Consider the following 19,679-nt stretch of genomic DNA (forward strand, 5'->3'; position numbering starts at 1 on the left):
TTTTTATTATCGCTCCATTCTAATAACAGTAAAATTATTTATCGATGTGTATTTATAGTTTTCGATTATAGTGTAGGAAATTAATTGGATTTCAGCGAGCTAAGAACTCAAATGTTGTTAATTTCGAATTTATTAAAATTCAGAGGCAACGCTTCGACAACTATTAGTTCATTTCGTATTTCACGTACTTTACTTCGTAATTTACGTCATTTTCACCAGTGTGACCAGTATAAACATTTTATTTCTCAAAATTAGGATCAATAATAGTTTTCGATGATAAAAAATGCTTCTAGATTCTAGATAATTTGAACACCAGAAATTAAATTCCAGGGTCCTTTTCTTTGGTTGAGTTTTCTTTCTGGAACTTAATTCAAGTTTTCACGATTTTGAATTTTTGTTTTTGATTAAATTTTTGACTTGTTTGTGGAAAAAAATTTGCGGTAATACCAATTTCAGTCGCTCTTGTATGTTCAAAAATGATTAGCCACTTACGAGAACGACATTTCAATATACGCCACCTATGGATCGATCTTGTGAACCATTGTATCGTTTATTTATATTTTGTTGCGTTAATAAAAAGCAGCAAAATCACCATTCATAATTACCGTTTGTACGAAGAAGTCACGGTGCATAAAGACGACAATAATCGAAGCCTAGCTTCCCACGTTCACAAGCATGAACAATATGAAAAAATAAAAAAGGAAATTCTGAATTTCGTCGTGAGAAATTGGGAGCACGAAAAGAACCGGTTCCATCTGCATATGTTCGAAGAAAGGCCGAGCTTACTTTGCGAGGCCCTGACAAAAAAGGTGTACTTGGAGCACATGAGTGCTGAGGGAGTGTATGGCGAGGCGTTTGAAACTTAAATATTTCAGAAAATCTATCATGCATCAGGTGCAGAAAAAATTACCGCCACAAATAAATCTTTCGTCTAAGAAAACCTCAAAAATGTATATACTTTCAACTGGGACTAGACACTTGCAAGAGCGACTTTTCCGCAATGCGCCACCTAGCGATCGGGTTTTAAACTTGAAGTAAAAAGTGAGTAAGTTGACACAATAATAAATCCATATCTACGTCGAGTAAAAAAATGAGTGACGCAAATTTATTCCGATCAGGCAAACAAAAATAGACTATAGCCTGCTCATCGCCTATGCAAAGGAGTTTTCTCCTGCTGCATGTCCAGTGTCAGATTCAGCGTGAGTGAAAAAAGACATACATGCACGACGCTTCGTAACCGTTTAAAAGGAAAGTGAGTGCCAAGCTTAATTCTGCTTGGAACGCAATAGATGTGTAAACTACCTAAAGACGTTCCTGAGTCTCAAAACCTATAAGATTGTTCGTTTCTCGCACTCTTTTCGTGCACTCGTTCGTTTTTTATGGATTCCCCAGCCTATATCCAACGAAACACAAGAAGTTTTACATCAAAAATTGTCTTTCCATCGGAACACTTTAAATACACATGCAACACATCGCATAACGAGAAATCATTTGACATGACGTGACATTTGCCAAGGGTAGCATAAACCCGCGGCTGCATATCCCTCGTTCCTCAAAAAGAGAAAGTGTACATTCATAGATGGATGGAGCTGCCTGCGTATAGCTTTATACGATACAGATATATTATACTTCACAGGCTATTCAGCGTCTCATTTCACGCGGCTACGATCTTGTCTCCTGTACCACTCAATCGACCGCTCTCCCCCAATACAGAGTACAGTGAACGTGAACGCAAAAGAAGCGATGTGTCGTCATTTCTGCAAAGAGAGAGATAGAGAGAGAGAAAGAGAGAGAGAGTGACGCGTTTCGCGCGCGCGCACCTCCATGATCGCTGTATAATCCCTGCGCTCTCTGTACGCGGCGCGTCTCGTTTCGACAATGCGTGTCCCGATGCGCGATGATCGACCTCCACGCCGTCGTCTATGTACGGTATACGCGCGTACATTCGCACGCACGTAAATGCATGCATACATGGCTCTCTTAATTAAATTCTCTCTCAAGAGCTTTTGATCAAGTCAAGTCAAGCGTGTATATGACTCTTGGGTGCAGCATGAGCTCTCTCTCTCTCTCTTTCCCTCTCGCTGTCTATATTTTATACTGACTGCGTGCGCGCCTCGTGTTGCGTACTTACGATATATATATCATATAACGTACCTCGTTGCACGTTCCAAATTAAAGATAAAAAAAAAGAAAGAAAAAACAGCGCGTGCGTTTTTTTCATTTTCTTTTCGCGTGCTCGCGACTACTACTTAGCGACAAGCTTTTCATCTTTATGTACTACGCGGCGACGACGACGACTGCAACAACAACAGCAACGCAGCAACCGCAGCGCTTGCTTCGCGAATTTTGTACATTATGTTAATTATAAAAAATTTAATCAGCGCAGAATCGTGCAGCTTTGTGTCGGCACAGTCACTTGGACTTCATTATCTCTTTCTTCCTCTTTTTTTTTTGCTCCTACTTTTCAACCGCACAGCTCGCTGTGACAGAGTCGCGACTTCAAAGTTTCACTAGACTTGACTGTTGCTGCTGCTGCTGAAGACGCGCTTCATGCAAGCTGCCATGCTGCTGTCCCCGATCTCCGTATATTACGAGTCCTGCAGGAGCGAAGGCGCGTAATGAACCGAGCGCAGCAGCTTCGTTCGGGTTTTTCGTTCGTTACATGAATACCGTATTACAACCCCAAGCCCGTGAGCTCGCTTGAAAATTTTCGAAATTATTAAAGATTACCATTATATTCTACAAATTATTACAACGCGCGTTATTTGTAAATTAGTCCACGGAATTGTAAAAGAAAAAATCTCTGCGTCGGCAAACGAGCACGAATTTATATATAATTCGTTTGGGCTTGGCGAGCTTGCACACAGCCGTATAGTACCTACGATAAAACGCCAAGCTCAGCGGTAATAAAGCAGAGCTCGAACGCAGCATTCATAATTTCATCACAAAAGCTGTGCAGTGTATGTATGTGCCTTAGCTGGTGCGTATTAATATTTTAAAGAGCGCGTTGAATTTTGCGCGAACCCGAAACGCCCGCCATGCGTGCGTTGCGAGTCGTTGGAAGCACCTGCCATACACGCTCTTGTATTCGTGCATCGTACCGCGCTTCACATTATATTTATTTGTTGCACATGTCACTGCCTTCTTATTTCTCTTAGCGAGAAGCGAAATTATAAATCTATGCTTTTTTGTATCTTTTCAGCGGGTCCGCGCAGTCAACGACGATCCTTGGAGAATCGGCAACAAAACCACCGCAGCAGCCACGAGCATTAGCAACAGCAGCAGCAGCAGCATCATGACGAGGCGCAGCGGTGGTCGGTGGAGCTTGCTGCTCACTGCCGTGACTTGGCTGGCGATTCTATTCCCCGGCCGCTCGATCAACGGCGAGCTTTACACGGCCCTCGTGGACATGGAGGAATTGCTGACCACCGAGTCGGTGCTCATCGACACGCTCAACGGCTTCATCAGCGCCCAGGAGCAACGATTGGCCACGCTTAGAAGGTAAGTCGATGCATCATCGCACACACGTGTTTTTTTATCATATAAGTTACACTGTACCCCAGTGACAGCTGCTCGAGAAAGAAAGAACTATGATGAACGCTTGACACGCGAGAAGTTACAACTCGATCGAATTTCAAAGTTTTTTTCGGCGTCGAGTCACGAGTATCCAATTTTTTTTTTTCGAGTATTCAAGTTTTTTTCCGAAAAATCAGGTACTCGCACACCCACAGAAGCTTCCACTTCGCTCCCAAAGCCCGAGACACAAAAAGTTAACGAGATTGCTTTATTTTGCAAAGCATCCAGAAAGGCAGAGCAAGTAACATCAGGACCAGCAGAAGCTCCGAAAGTAGATTAGACTTTAACCTACCCCTTCTCTGCCTGTCGACTGAACTTGCTCTTTGTCTTTCTTTCTCTCTTCATGCTCTCGTGCTCTATTTAGATATTCTCCAGGGGTTTTTGCGCGCTGCGCTCATATTATGTCGTGCAGTAGTGTGACGCGCTCGCGAAAGCTCGAATGAAAATTCATCGAGCTACGACGACGAGGAGTATGCTGTACTGCACATGCTCGCGTTGCTCGTTGGCCCACACTGCACTCGTTTTGTATAACTTAGTTTTTTTTTTGTATACTCCATGATTATTTTAATCTCGAGTAAAACTAAAGCGAGAACCGTGCGCGCGTGTCATTTACTTTTTGAATTTTCCAACCCGCGTGACAACTCGCAGCAGCGGCAGAGCTTTTGATCGTCGGAGTGACACTCGACGTTTTTTTTAATATGTATTATTCAACGGAGTCTCAGCTCTACGCGCTCAAGCCGATAAATTCGTCCTCTCTCTCTCTCGCTTTCAGGGCGGCATAAAAAATGCTGTCTTTTATTCGGGCTAAAAAGTGCAATTATTATATAAACATTGAAGCTTTCTCGCGCGCTCGCGAGCTTGCATTCATAAACATTTACATCGAGAAGAGTTGCGGGCGTTTATGCGTTAACTCGCACCGACCTTTCTCTGCTGTGCGGAGCTCGCTGTCTCTGCATGTCTCTCTCTCTCTCGGTTTCTGCAAGCGACAGTTTTATTATACGCGGCCTTGCTGGTGGTAGTAGTGGTGTAACTCTCGCACACGCGTCGATGTAAATGGCCTGCGCGAGTGCGTATACATAAAATTTTTTTGGCCTATACGCGTTTTCGCGCGCAGCTCGAGCCCGAGAAATGTGTTGTATTTTCATTTTGCCGCCTGCACGCAGAGAGGAGAGCTTCGAGTGCATAACTTATGACGCTCGAAATTTACATTTTACGCGCGTGCAAAAATTCACAGCCTTCGTTTTCTCCCGCATATTCTGCCGTATATATTATAATGGGTGTATGTGCATCCGCTCACGAGCAGGCGGCACGAGGTGGTGGCGGCGGCGGCGGCGGCGACTCGGCCTTTACAATTTTGTAAACTTTGTTTCTTCAATTTATGGAATACGATCGGTAGTGCAAGCACGGACGCGTGTCGGCGTGAGAAAAATCAACAGCAACAGGAAAAAAAACGAGATATCCAGTGACGCGCGAACTGCATGAGAGAGAGAGAGAGAGAGAGAGAGAGGGAGGGAGGAAGAGAGGTATCGCGCGAGCTAGAAAATACGAAAAAGCGAAGCGTCGGAAAATGAAGGACCTGGGAACAATCAAAGCTCATGCGGCTCACGTTTCGCGCGTGTACAGAGGCACGCATGGGGGTAAAGAAAAAACAAAAACATCAAGAAAATCGAACTGCTTGGAAAAATCAGCCTAGGGAAATGCACATAAGGATCTCGTTACGTATGTGCATGCGTGCATACGTGCGTATCTGCAGTACATATACGATCTTGTACTCTTCGATGGTGAAACTATTCTATTCTTTTTATTTTATGATGCGGTAAGGAATGCCTACGAGCCTGATGTACTCACGGTGATGATTCGTGCAGCGAGCGAAAGATGAAGGCTAGTTGTGCATTCGCTGCCGCGAAAGATTGCCCTTCTCTCGTCTCCCGCCTCTCTCCTCTGTCTCCGTCGTCACTTCATTTTCTTCCTCTCTTTTGTTTTCGAGAAAAGAGAAAAATATTTCACTCGTGGTTTGTAAAAATAAAAAAGGCATTCTTACGGAAGAATGGCGTGCTTCGCTGCTCTGTTGCTCGAAGCTCTCGTGAATGTTTACACTGCGCTGCATTGCCGCTGGTGCTGCCTACTGCTCTGCAACCGCACCGGAAAGTTGGCAAGTTTGGAAATGTTTGGGATACTCGTTACGAGCGAAGCTTCGGTAATTTTTCGACTCTCTCGTCCTTTTTTTTCGTTACTTTTTTTACATTCTTTCATTTAGAAAACATATATATTTTTTTTTCAACGACGAATCTTGAACTTGAAAATTGCACTCTGCTGTCACTGCAAAATGCGACTCGCTCCACCCCCTCGCTAGCGATGTCTCGTCGAGCAAAAAATCCTGCGCCTATTGCAAAAAATTCTCGCTCGCGTAGCTCCGTGCATGCAAAAAAATGGTACTCGTTGATTCCTTCCTTTTTATTTTCACGCTCCTGCGGATCTCACTCGGTGTACAACTAAGTGGAGAAAACAATCGATGTCGACTTTGACGCGAAGATTATACACCAAAAAAACGGGAGGGTGTCTGCTTGCACAGCAGCAGCGGCGGCAGCAGCAGCGTTGAATGCTATGTACGTAAGCGCGTACAAAAGGGACAAAAATACGCAAACTGCAGCAGTGTGCATTGATTAAGGCAGGCGTGTATGCACACGTAGAATCGATCGGCCTGAGTATACGTTTGCGAATTTCGAGTGAGAGGAAAGAGTGAGAGAGATAGAAAAAGAGTAGAGAGGCGTATTTTACGCGTCGACAACGATATGTATGCGAGCTTGGCTCCGTAAATACGTCTATACTATATACATATACTACGTACATCTAAGAATTCGAGCGCAGGTATTTCCGTGTCGAAGGACGGGGGATCATTTATTCCTGCAATTGAAATTGAAAAAAGAGAAAATCGATAGAAAGAGAGAATCGAGCGAATCGGAGAGACTGCAGTTTTGCGCGCGCTCCGTGTAACGTAATTATAAAAGTCGTCTGGAATTTTATAGCGCGCGAGTCGGCGTTCTTATTAAACAAATTGCATATCAGATTGTTTTTCCGAACTCGACGATAAGCTTTTATTTTTATCTCTATTTCCTAATTGTACTCGTCAGAAATTGACACTCGTAGAGAAAATGAACTTTGTATACGCGATCTCTGCACATAGTCTCGTCGTATTAAAAGCTGCGCGCATCGAGTGCACTGATTCTCTCTCTCTCTTTCTCTCTCTCTCTCTCTCTCTCGTTGCGCTCTGATAAACATTTTTGTCGATCCAATTAAAGCGATAAAAGAATAAAGAGCTTGCCTCGCTAAGTCGGCGTTCAATTACACTTAGGTTTTCTTAATTGCGCAGCTTGCGCGCCGATTCTCCGAGTGCAAAGAAAGCGGACTGGTATATATAGAAAAAAGGCGTGTCATCTTGATAAGCGTTACGTCCATATACTTTACAACGTGGATTCTTTTGCTCGCAAAGTAGCAACATCTTTTTTACGCCAAGATATAACTCTATTCTTATTCCAGCTCGAAGCGTTTGATACGTCATTTTGTACAATGTAATATAACTCTTAATCCTCTCTTCAAAATTCATGAGTAGTATTGCGTAGTCAGCTTCCCAGGATTGTGATTGCTGTCATAAATCGTGGAGTTAGTTTTAAAAGTATCGGAAAATTTAAAAACTGGTTAGTTCATAAATACGTTTTAAACTTGATTGAAAAATATTTGCTTGGAACAGAGTATTTTATAAGTTATATTAGCTGTATAATAACAATTGCAAGTTGTGGACTACAGAAATCTGATAAAATTAGTTATGAGGTAAGCAAGTAAATTCCGCTCTCACTTATTTCCTTTAAAATGGCTTGCCACTTGCAGGAGCGACTTTACCAGTGATGCGCCACCTAACGATCGGTCTTAAAGCTTAAAATGACAAGTGAGAAAATAATAAGTCCATAAATCGAATGAATATTATTAAAATTGTAGAGTAAAATTGTTTAGTTAATAAAATTAATTTCCGAACCACGAGAAAAATTTAGCCTCGAAAAGAGCATTGAATGAGGCTAGTACTTTGTAAGCTCCGTGTGCGATATAAAAGCAGCAGAATAAGTAGATGTCGTCGGGCGTTTAGTCATGTTGCTTGAAATTCCGAACGCGTATGCAGCCCGAATCTCGCCCATTCATCGTTTCTCGCATACATGCGTAGGTACATAATATTAGTATATGGTAATTGTCGATAATGGACGCTACGTTTCATGGGCCATAGTTGCGCTGCTTCTACTACTGCTGACGGCGATGCTGTTTTCGCCCTCCCTTCCCCTCGGACGATGCCAATTCCACGCCTTCGCTCCTAGAAGCGCTTAATTGCAGGATTATTTATGAACAAGACATGCCCGCACCAGCGACGTGTACACAGCTTAGAGCTCTCTATACACTATAGCTGCCGCTTTTTGACATTTCAGACTCGCGGCACGACTACGTTATACGCTTCCTTTTATCGTCAGCCCCGCGCCCAGTAGTGGCTACGCAGAAATTGGAGAGTGCAGCACCGACGCGCATTTATCTGTTGTACGCGAGGAGAAAATTTAATTTACCTCTTTTTATCGCCTTTTTTTATTTATTTATTTATTTATCTTATTTTTTTTCGTCTACCTATATCGATGATTAATTTGACGTTTGCCGCCACGCGTGTGGATGTTTGTGTTTTAAGTTTCAAGTGAGAAAGAGAGAGAAAAAGTAAAAGTTTTTCTCACATTCCGAGCGCAAGATTTTTTAAATATGTGTATCATAAAATAATGATGCTTTATTCCAGAAAAAAGTCGGAAAGTGTCGGAAGTGCATGCGCTAAAAACGATTCAAATTCTCTTTTTCATTGGACGCTCGGTATAAACATTAGTTTTTGAGGTCCTAGGAACTAATATAATGCGCGAACAATCAGAATTTCAATAGGTATAGAATCGATTTAGATTATACATAAATAATACGTCTTTGATGAAAATAATATATTGACAATTAAATTTATAATTCGAATTGTTAAATTGGCAAATATGTAAATATAGAGAAAATTGTAACAAATGATAGAATTAAAGGAAAATATATTTGGTCTAAAAAAATTATTGAGTTTGATTGATGAAGTAGTTCTAAGTAGAAATTCAATCATTGTGTTTATAACTTTACAATCTTTATGCACGGGTTTTCGGTGTCTGACAAAACTAGATTTAGCTGATTTTTTTCTACTTTTTTTTTCTCACTCGTCGCACGTAAAATTTTTGCCATCATCATGGACTGTCATTAGGTGTTTATTCAAATACAATCTGAATCTAAATATCTTGTCGCACTTGTCACATGTAAAATCTCTTCGACCTTCACGGACTATTTTTTTGTGTCTGCTAATTTGGTTTTGGTTTAGAAATTTTTTTTCGCACTTACCTCAATCCTTGCGATCTTCATGTACTGTCTTTTGGTGGTAGAACAAATGTGACTTTCTTCCAAATTTCTTCTCACATATAACGCATGCAAAATCTTTGTGACCTTCATGTACTACATTTTGGTGGACGAGCATATTTGATTTTGTTCCAAATTTTTTTTCGCACTTGTCCCTTGCAAAATCTTTGCGATCCTCATGGATGGTATTTTGGTGTCGAAACATATCTGCTTTGCGTCCAAATTTTTTTCCGCAATTGTCACATGTGTAATCTTTCTGACCTTCGTGAACTGTTTTTTTATGCATTCTCAAATTGCATCGATCCCCATATTTCCTTTCGCACTTGTCACATGCGTAATCTTTGCGACCCTCATGGACTATCCTTTGGTGCTTCAATAACTCGGATTTACTTCCACATTTTCTCTCGCAATTGCCGCATGCAAAATCCTTGCATCCTTCGTGGACTGTCTTTTGGTGGGAGAGCAAATGTGATTTAACTCCAAATTTCTTCTCGCACTTGTCGCACTTGTAATCTTTCTGACCTTCGTGTACTATCCTTTGATGCTTGAGCAAATTTCCTTTTAGTCCAAATTTCTTTTCGCACTGATCGAAAATTCGTCGCGACAGTGTCAGAGGGTGTTCGCAGCCAAATTAGAAACACGCGAAAGAACTCCGCAAGTGTATGTAGGTGTGGGTGGATGTGCGCGTACACGGCAGTCACGAGGTAAAAGAGGCGACGGGAATGAAAAGAACGAAAGAAAGAAAGAAAAGGTAAGCAAATGTATAACGTCGAGTCTGGTCGACGCATCGGCAAAGCCCTACACACAAAAACATGGCGCGATGGTCCAACAAAAAGCCCTTTTTATAAGCAGATTTGTAGCCTGTGCTCGTGAGCGAGAGATGCTTCTTTTTTTCTCTCTGTCTCTCTCTTTCTCTATCTCTGACAGTTGTGGTTGCCGTACAAACGTACACAAACACATGAGAGCCCGAGCAGGAGCAGCCGCATCACGGTTCGCCCGCGCGTGCTAAGGAAGTCGGGACTTTTAATGCGATTTGCGCTTGTGTATACGTATAGCGAAGGGGACTTGCAGCTCCATAACGCTCTACACTAAAAATGCGTTAATTCGAGAAGTGAAAGAAAAAAAAACTAGACATGCCGCCTTACGCGAGTTTCAAGTGTACGCGCGTATACGCGTCCCCGGTACATGAATATTGTAAGACAGATGTGCGATTTTTCTCCTTTCGCTGATGTGATTATACGCCGAATTTCGACTGCTTTTTTTCTCTCTCTACGTTCCTTTTTTAAGGGCGTGATTGAGTCATTCCGTACGTGCAGGGCAATGCGACGATGTCGTTATTAGCCATATGCTTGGCACGTGCGATTGAAATTACGCACGGCGCGCCACTGACACTGCTGTTTATCGGCTGTAATCAAAGGCCTTTTAATAATGCAACGTTAACTTGAGCTTTTCCCCCGAGTGTGCTACGAGGAGGGGAAAGCAAAGAGAAAGACTGAGAGAGGTAAAAAATGATCTCTATGTCTGTGCTCGTTAGTTATGTATGCCTTTCTCCGCCCACTTATAGTCTGCAGAACAATCTAACATTGAAACTCAAAGTGGTTGAAGTGGGGTTCGTCGCGACGCCGGTCTCCTTCTCGTTCTCACTCCTGCTTGCTAAGTTATAATACTATTTTAGAATATTATGCATACATTAAGGAACTTTGGCGGTCTAAGGGGCTCGAGAGGGCTGCAAGTGTGTAGCGTTTCTAAATTCCGAATTCGCTAACATTACCATATGATCGAATTCCCATTATTGCCCTCCCGGCGCAACTCGGATTATCAGCTGTCTTGACGAACTTGTTTTTTTCTTTTTTCTCAAAACAAACGTTTGGATATGAGGGAAGATTGTCTGAGGTAATTTTAATGGGGTTCAAACAATAATAAAAGTAATAATCAAGTCATTATTTATAGAACAATTATATTGTATCTTTATTCGACAAAAAATTTTAATGTCGATTTAAAATTACATGATTATTTTATATAATACAGAGGAATGGACGAGTTATGTGATATATTAATATAAAAAATTTTTTTTCAAATAAAAAATATATAAGTATGTGCATAGACATGACAGGTAATAAGAAATGACGATGAAAATTATAAAATAACATGAATTGATACAGGGTACTTTCATTACTTCTTTGTTTTAGTTAAATGATTCATCACGCAAGTAATAAAAGTAGTTTCTTGTCGCACTAAAAATTAAGTTTCTTTAAAATACGTGATTTAAATTAAGACAAAATCTACAGAATAATTTCTTCATTCCAACGCAGTGGTTTCTGCGTTAAATTTAATATTTATAATTTTAATTTATAATATATCCATTTTTACTGCCGGCGTATTTGTCTTTTTTTTCATCATCCGCTACAATTATGTTTTACCAACAACAACAGTTCCTTTCGGATCAACGGCGCAGTGTATGATCGGAACAGGCACCGGCATCGGGACGTATTCAATCCACGTGGGATTTTCCATGCGCACGCTCTCGCGCGGCACGAATTCTTCTGCCAGAGGATTGAGCGCCGGTGCTGCTGGTTCCTCGAGTACCTTGTTAAGGTGGAACTCGAGTTCCCGCTGCTCCATTCCGTGAACGCTCGCAGAGCGCAAGTATAGGCGCCAATGTTTGACGCAAGAACCTACACACGTACATGCGCAAAACAATAAAAATAAGGAACAAAAAACCACATAATCAAAGACAAAAAAATGTTGATTTACTCACCGATAGTCAGTAGTCCAACCGGGTCTCCGACAACAGCGACCAAACTTTTGGCTCGCGTAACTGCTGTGTTGAGCAGTCTAGGATTCGTCAAGAACCCGTAGTCACTGAGATTTCGCTCTGCAGGCAATCGACTGCAGTGCCTCGTCCGCACAATGCTGATGAATACAGCCACGAATTGTTTGCCTTGTACATTGAGTACACGCTCCACCGAGACATTGAAAAGTTTCCTCTTGCGCAGCTCGCTACGAATGCGAACCACCTGTTCCGCATAGTGCGACACAACACCTATTGAACCTTCCTGGAATGGACCCCAAATGTCGGCAGGCCACTTGCGTCGTAATTCTGATACTCGCTCGGCTATTTCCGCAGCTTCGATGTCGTTGTAAAAGCCTGTCGAGTTGTTTCCCTATAAAGATATCACAGATATAAGGCATTCCAGTAAAGTTGAAAAAAAAAGTGGCTATTCACTGTATTTCAATTTACCTTCTGAACGACACCCTCGCAAGCGTAAAACGTTAATGGCGCGTAGAGCTCGTGTCGGGGCAGGGTAGCGCCGTGTTCAATCTGACCTCCGTAGAATAGTTCTGATGTGAGCTTAACTATGTCAGCGTGAGCTCGGTAATTTTTACAAAGTTGAACTCGGCATGGATGTGGTTTCTCGTAGATCAGATGAATCCGTTCTAGTAAACTGATTCCTAAGCCACGTTCTCTAGCTAAGTCGCTGTATACTTCCGGCGCCAATTGCATTTGGTCACCAGCCAGAATGAGACGAGTCTTCGGCGTGGCCATTGACAGACACGCCAAAGCTTCGCACTCGAGAGCCTGTGCAGCTTCGTCGATGATAATGTGAGTCGGTGTATAGTCCAAGCCAGTTAGACAGCTCGACGTTGCCAAGGTCGAGATGACTAAGCCACAGTTCTCTAATTCATCGGGTGTGGGATCGCGGAACCGACCGTTAGAGTCTATCGGGCAGTATGGGCGCACCGCTAGATGTACCTGTTGCAAAAGACGAAAAATTAAAAAAATCGCGATGGAACCCGAAAATTAAAAACCAGTTCACTTTATAATAACAAAAAATAAGATATAACGGAGCGTTTCGAAGATCTTACCGTATTTAGTGTACGTCCTTTGTAGTAAATTCTGAGGGGTTTTAACCTCTCATCACATGTCTCTTTGTACCAGAGATCGAAGAATTCTTTGACATATAAATCAGCCGCACTGTTACTGTGAGTGCACAGAATAACTTTACTCTGTAGGTTGTTCACCAGAAGTATACGGAGAGCTTGGGCAATGGTCGACGTTTTTCCCGTACCGAATGGACCTAATATAAGTATTGGTGGTAGGATCAAATTTGATGGTGCCATCATTGCTGCCACGGCCTCTTTCTGGCGCTCGTTCAGTTGGCAATCCGTTAGCTTCGAAGCCCATTCAGGTAACCATTCGAATTTGAGATTTTTGAGCTGTTGTTGAAGAATGCCATTTCCCGAAGTTCCAGATAAACCGAGTTGACGTTTAGGGAAAATTAACTCAGGATCCGGCAAAGCGTCAATGGCTCTGTGCCACTCAGCGAAAGGCGTGCGGTTCATGACAAATTGTACAAACATCTGCTCACTGGTGTCGTGTTTTAGATTGAAGTATTCAACACAGTCTTTAGAGAGACGCGCGAAAATCGAATGATTACATTTGTCTTCGACGTGAGCTTCGAATATTTTGGGACCCAATACAGGAGGGGGTCCATTTGGGTCGTTTTTGTTGACCTCTATTTTTTGAACAAGTAAATGCGTACAGCTTCGTAGAAGCAGCCGACCGCTTTTTGAGTCTTCCGAAACTTCGCGACCAAGAGGAAACTAAAAGTGAAATGAACAAAAAAACAATACGTGTAATAAACAAATTGAACAAAAGTAAATCAACAATTTAGTTATAAATTTAGACTCACTTGTGCAAATAATTCTCCAGGTGCTGCATATTTAGCCACGGTCGAACCATCTGTATCTGAAGCTAAGATAAAACAATTAGATAATCTCAACTCCGTCACTTGATTGTAACGCGCAATCTGCTCTCGCCGTGCAATTTCTTCAATAGTCACAAGTTCATGCAGTATTCTTCTATAATTTTGAGGATCCAAAGCAATGGCTTTCAAAGTGGAGTGTGTCAAAAAGAATGTATCCACATCAGGTTTAGGATAAAAGTCACATAATTCTAACTCTCTTGGATCTCTATCAGTTACAAAAGGTGAATTGAAAGGTACAATTGACTTTGATGGTATCGGAACATTGTTGCTCAAGTACATGAGATACTCTTTAGCAGCTTGTAGACGAACATTATCTGAATCTACAACACAGTCATTAACCAACTGTCTTCTTATGACTGGGCAATCATCACCAAAGCCAAAAATCACATCCTGACAATAAGTTCCAACAGATTTGGCATGAAACTTAATTTCAACCATATAAGAGTGCGTAGAACTATTTGAACTGTCTAAAGGGTCTTCGATAACTGGAAGAGCTTCAACATGCTGTCCGTCAGCCTCAGGCGAGTGAAAGCAAAAATTATCCCCAACCACAGATAGAATGCCATAATTTTTCCTGTGAGAATCAAGTGCAAGGCTCACATTTCTTAAGTATTTGTCATCTGCAAAATACATTGATTCAATTAAAATTGTTCATTCGTCATAGGGAGTTATCATTTCAAATGTGTATTGTTTGCCATTGATCGACGAGAGAAATTTCAAAATTATTCCATTTGATAAGCATGCTTTCAAATGTAAATATTATTACGTGTACTCATGCAAAATCCAAACAATAACTCATGGGCAAACAAGGAGCATAACCTTAAAAGCTTCTCTATTATTATGATTTTGAATCCAAATAACCGTCGTGTATAAATAGGAAAATTATTCTAGTCGTGTCTCTTCATCTCCCCCTACGGTTTTTTTTTCTCTCGACACGAGGCAAACGGGGAAAAACCAGTGCGTGCCTTTGCTCATACTCTACAGGGCTAGCGTATATATACCTATATATATATATACGCGAGCGAGCATCATGGTTATGTGCGAATCTGGAAAATCCTTACCCTTGGTCGTGACCTCGAACGACCAGCTCCAGACGTAACTGTCGGTGGTGTTCCAGGTGAACCTCACGTTAAGGTTGCTGTTGGTCTGCACGACCGCGTCCTCGAGATTGTCGTCGCAGATGACGCTCCTGGGCGCCGCGGACCTGAGCCACCTCGAGCGTAGCCCGATGAGGAACTTGTTCCTCGTCGACGCAGCTTCGTCGTCGGCCATTTCGAAGGGTCTCGTACTTTACTCACTGTCACTGTCGTCGCGTGCACAAGCCGGGATGGCTACCCAACGATTATAACTATTTCTATATCAAGAAGCGACTGCTCTCTTCGTTTTCTCGTCGTGCCTACGTGGTGTTGGCGTCCGGAATCACTCATATACACACGTTATTTTCGCGTGCGAAATTGCGAGGCACACTGCGGGGAGATGTCTCCTGTGCTTCCAAAAACACTCGCGCACGCACGGCTCGAGACTCACTCGGTGTGTTGTGCGTATTATTATGTACACAAAGTCGTCGTGCTCGGCTCGACTCTGGCAGTGGAAACAACACAATCGATTGTATCGCGACACGCTCGCGTATCACAAACAACGACGGCCACGGCTGTACATAATACTCTGTATATTTATATATGTATGTATGAGAATTTCGCTCGGCGCTCGACACACTGTGCGCTGCTGTTCGTTGCTGCTGCCGCTGCTGCTGCCGCTGCTGCCGATGGCGATGGGCCTATTCGCACAGATGGGGGATGACGATGACCTCGTGCAATGAGTGTGTATGGCTGTATATATAGAACCTATAACTGTAGTCCCTATCTTCGTGTGTGTATTATGTACAAACACAGGCTGACACACACACAAGTTTAGCGAGATGAAAAGAGACAGAGGTATGGCGAGAAGGAGACGTGTATATAGGCCTCTACGCCGTTCTAAAGCGCCAGCGTGACTGTGTTTACATGTGTTAGTGAGGCTGTCGACGGAATATTTCGCTTTATCGGCTCCCCACTCTCTGAGGCGGCGCGCGCACACGCCGCAAAGTCGGAGCGGCGCTGCGCAGATTCTGCGCGATGCGAATTTAGGCCGGCAATGCAGAAATTCGCACGAGCCATGGAGAAATCGACTCGCGCGATGAGTTTGAATCGCGTAGCTGAGGTATATGCTTGAAGATATTCCGCGATGCGAATGAAAGATGAAAGGTGAGAATCGCGAAAGATTGAAAATTTACAATTTTAGTCTTTTTTTGCTACGGTCGATCAGTCGATGTATATCAAGCTAGCAATAGATATTCCATAAAACTGCATAGTGTTTACTCGGCCGCAATTGTAAATCTCGATTGCCAAAGATAACATTTATTTATTATTGGCTGAAATCGTTTTTCTAATTCTGCTGTTTATTCATGACGTTATGGAAGTTTCTGCTACGATTTCGTCTCAGTAATAATTCGCGTTTGCAAAAAGTACATGTCTAACGATGTAAGTCTAATTAAACTTTTTTACATCTGCAAAATTCTCGAGCTTGTAATCAGAGGCCATTTCGAAATTCATCATTTTTTTTCATCTTCTTCCAAGTTACATCGCTTTACAGTGAGTACTCACTGCTGTAATTAGAGTTTCGCGCTAAGATAATTAAACGTACTCGCTCTTTGGCCGTCACGATGCTCTTGGCAGTGACGAATAACGCGGAGAGCCATAGCGAGCTTGCGCGAGAGAGGGAAGAGAGTCGAGGCAGTAGCTGCTGTCCGTGCGCGTTTAAACTTCGCCCAAGATTAATTGTACAGTTTATATGACAAAAAATCTTTGAAAGAGACTCCGAGCTGGCAGCAGTACTGTAACCAGCTGCGAGCTGCGTTTCAGGAAAAATTTTGAAGAATATATATCGATGTTTCGTGCAAGAAATGTGAGCGAGTTCAGCATTATGGCCTCGAGCCACGTCCGTAGTAATTTTGTAATATCGATGTTGAGAAAAAGCTCGATTGCGCTGCTGCTGCTGCTGCTGCTGTTCCGAGCGCTTCAGAGATGCGTGTGCCGTACACGCCTTGCCGCGCGCGTGCAACTCCACGTACTGTGTGTTGCTGCTATATAAGAGAAAAAAAGGAGAAAGAGACAAAAGCAAAGGAAGAAATTACTGACATTTGCGCCAAGAACGCGTAAGAGAGAAAAGAGCTTGTGGCAACGCCATTCGCGTATAGATATACGCCCGCAGACGTCGTGCACTTCCTTTGGTCGAAGGAAAGAAAAAAAAAAAAATTCGTTGAGAAGCGTCCGAGTCACGTAACCCACGCACAGACACACACGCCCAACATTCAGACGCAAGCTCGTCGCGTAACGTTTGGGCGCGAAAAATTGCCTCGAGAGATCTTCGCCGGCTCGCCGAAGCTCTCGCACTCGTACAAAAGGCTATACGTTATTACGTGCGCGCACGGCATGCTCACAGGGGCCATTAGTACAACGTATACCATACGTATGAGTAAGGCGGAAAATCATTTCGAGAAGCCACACGCGTTCGTGGTCGAAAATAATTATCCATCCCGCGATATATAAGAAACTCGACTAGTGACGGAAGAAATTTTTTTTTTTACGTCCACGCGATTAAAAAAAAAACTCGTCCGATAATTATAAGAGAAGCGCGCGCGTACAGGGAGAAATGTTGAAAAAAAATTGGATTACTCGGGGATTTATTTACGCTGCGACGCGTTATGTAGTATTCGTACGAGCTTTTTATAATTGCAGGACAGATCGTTTTACTTCGACTTTATTCGATAGTTTCTCGATTAGACTCTACGATTCATAAATATTGCGCACAAAGTTCTGTGATTCGATTTTTTTCTTTTTAGTTTTTTGTGCTTTCTATTGTTCTCATTCCTCTTTTCTATGATCATGTTACAAAACAAACCCTTGTCCCAAAAAAGAATAAGGGAATTGAAGTTCGATTGATCTTGATAACCGGTTATTATTTGATTACAATCTTTTATTATAATAGTACATACAGCAAAGGTAACCGAATTATGTTGGCTTTTTCAAGCACTTTTCGCTTGTAAGGTATCTCTTTTATAGGGAGTTCTGTAGTGACTCCTGAAATAACAGCTTCGACCTTTTGTCCAATTCTCGTGTACGTACCAGGCCTTGTTAGTGCAATTTTCCTCATTTTTCTTTTACTGTTTTACAACCCTCGATTCACTATTTTTCTTCTCTGTCGCTTTTTATTTTACGACGATTTTTTTTCATCGGCTAAAGAAGAAAAGTCGTGAAGGTACAATTTTGACTATCGAAATATTTTTCCATCGTCGTCAACGACGATGTTGCCTCAGTTACTTACTATACGCAACTTTGCTCAAGCTTTAATTCGAAATTCAATGAGCACCGCGGTAGCGAGGCAGCACGTCGAGGTTTGCTCAAAGTAACCAAAAGCTTTGCTGGAAAAGTTTCCGAGGCCCCCCTGCACATCTTTCTGCGGCATATATAGCTGCTGCTGGTGCACCCATCCACCCACGCACACACTCGCGTGCGGCATAGAGAAACGAGACATTTAGTTATATACGAATGAAGAAGCGATAAGAGCTGCGACGCTTCTCAAGCCCAGAGGAAGTCAAGGGATTGCGGCTATGTATGTGCGTGAGTGCTGCTGCCTGCGCGTTATATACGTACGTCTGTAGGAAGTGTAAAGCCCGCGGGGCTCGAACAAGAAGAATGAACACGATGTCGGGATGGTGTAGTAGCTATATATGTACGGCGAGTGCTTTTGCACTGACTTCGAGATAATCGGAGGCTTACAGAGCTGGCCCGCGTTCGCAGTCGTTCGCAGGACCCTCGCATATACGTACATACATACACTGCAGAGCCGGAAATACGGTCAACAGCAAAGGCGCTGCTGCTCCTACTTCTGCTTCTGCTGGTTATATACGTATATATGTATGTTCACTCGTTGCGCAATGGTCAATGAAAGCGCACGGCTCCGAGATAAAAGCTCGTCGCCGAGTACGTAATATATAATGTGTACGAACGGGAGAATTCAAACTGATAGTATAACTGAGTGGCTTTGGAAAGAGAAACGAGAGCGAGCTCGACTGGAACTCCAGGCCTGTATAGAGCCTCTATACGTATACCACAGCCTGAGCCGCCCAGCACATATAGAGCGATATTTTTCTCAAAGCACTCGAGCTTGCGAGCATTAATGCTGTGTGTGCGAAGTAGCTGCGTTTATGCGTACTGCGTATATGATCTCGTTAGAAAACACCATCGGCGCGCGAAAATTTCCCCCGCGGTGCGTGCGTGCGTGCGCGCGCTTATTTATACGTTGCGCATTTCGGTGCCTACAGTAGGTATACGCAGCTTGAACTAGCAGAAAAAAAAACAACTCACGCAAGGCAAAATCGGATTAAGCTCGCGGCGCTTATGATACTGCGCTGCGGAGTTCATTAGTGCCTCATGCGCGCGCGCGTGTTATATGTATAATGGAATATATTATTATATATACGCACTAGGGCAGTGCAAAATTAAGAAGATTCGCACGCACGACGTGACGCGCGTCGAGAGACGAAAATCGAGTTTTTGAAGGTAAAAAGAAGGAATAGCACAGTAGTCGCGACGAATGCGAGGGCCTAGGCACGAAGAAATAACATATATCGTGTCACGATTTTCGTTTTTATTAAATCCATCAATGAGAGACAGAAGGAGAGGAGAAAGAAAGAGAAAAGAAAAGAGGAATTATTTACGCATTTTATACGACTGAGCAATCGATTTGTACACGCTTGGCCGAGAGCAATTTGCATGCGCGCGGAAAATAAAAGACGTACCGGTGGTTCCTGCAATTGAAAATAAAATCGACCGAGTATTAATT

The 19,679-nt window shown here is 42.7% G+C and overlaps 2 protein-coding genes across 8 annotated transcripts in view; one reads left to right on the forward strand and one right to left on the reverse strand.

The window, feature by feature from the left end:
* Window positions 1–19,679, forward strand: part of LOC106656205 (prolyl 4-hydroxylase subunit alpha-1) — a 135,774-nt gene that overhangs the window by 92,576 nt on the left and 23,519 nt on the right. For all 7 annotated transcript variants that reach the window (XM_014376959.2, XM_014376962.2, XM_014376963.2 and 4 more), the window contains one exon: window positions 3,203–3,501. In XM_014376959.2, the coding sequence (XP_014232445.1) occupies window positions 3,296–3,501 (206 nt within the window). In that variant the 5' untranslated portion in view covers window positions 3,203–3,295. The remainder of the gene's footprint in view (window positions 1–3,202; window positions 3,502–19,679) is intronic.
* Window positions 10,968–15,784, reverse strand: LOC106656204 (probable helicase with zinc finger domain). The gene is made up of 6 exons (XM_014376958.2): window positions 14,858–15,784; window positions 13,722–14,416; window positions 12,895–13,632; window positions 12,269–12,781; window positions 11,786–12,191; window positions 10,968–11,702 (listed from the first exon to the last, which is right to left on the reverse strand). Exons 1-6 carry the CDS (start codon window positions 15,066–15,068, stop codon window positions 11,437–11,439), a joined length of 2,829 nt encoding a protein of 942 aa, XP_014232444.1. The 5' UTR covers window positions 15,069–15,784; the 3' UTR covers window positions 10,968–11,436.

Source organism: Trichogramma pretiosum, unplaced genomic scaffold, assembly GCF_000599845.2.
Source record: "Trichogramma pretiosum strain Unisexual culture from Peru unplaced genomic scaffold, Tpre_2.0 scaffold4, whole genome shotgun sequence".
Classification (NCBI taxonomy): Eukaryota; Metazoa; Arthropoda; class Insecta; order Hymenoptera; family Trichogrammatidae; genus Trichogramma; species Trichogramma pretiosum.

Coding starts and splice junctions, on each gene's coding strand:
- LOC106656204 (XM_014376958.2), bottom strand. CDS start 15,068: ATGGCCGACGACGAAGCTGCGTCGACGAGGAACAAGTTCCTCATCGGG. Junction 14,417..14,857: donor GTTCGAGGTCACGACCAAGG/GTAAGGATTTTC, acceptor TGTATTTTGCAG/ATGACAAATACTTAAGAAAT. Junction 12,782..12,894: donor AAGGACGTACACTAAATACG/GTAAGATCTTCG, acceptor CTTTTGCAACAG/GTACATCTAGCGGTGCGCCC.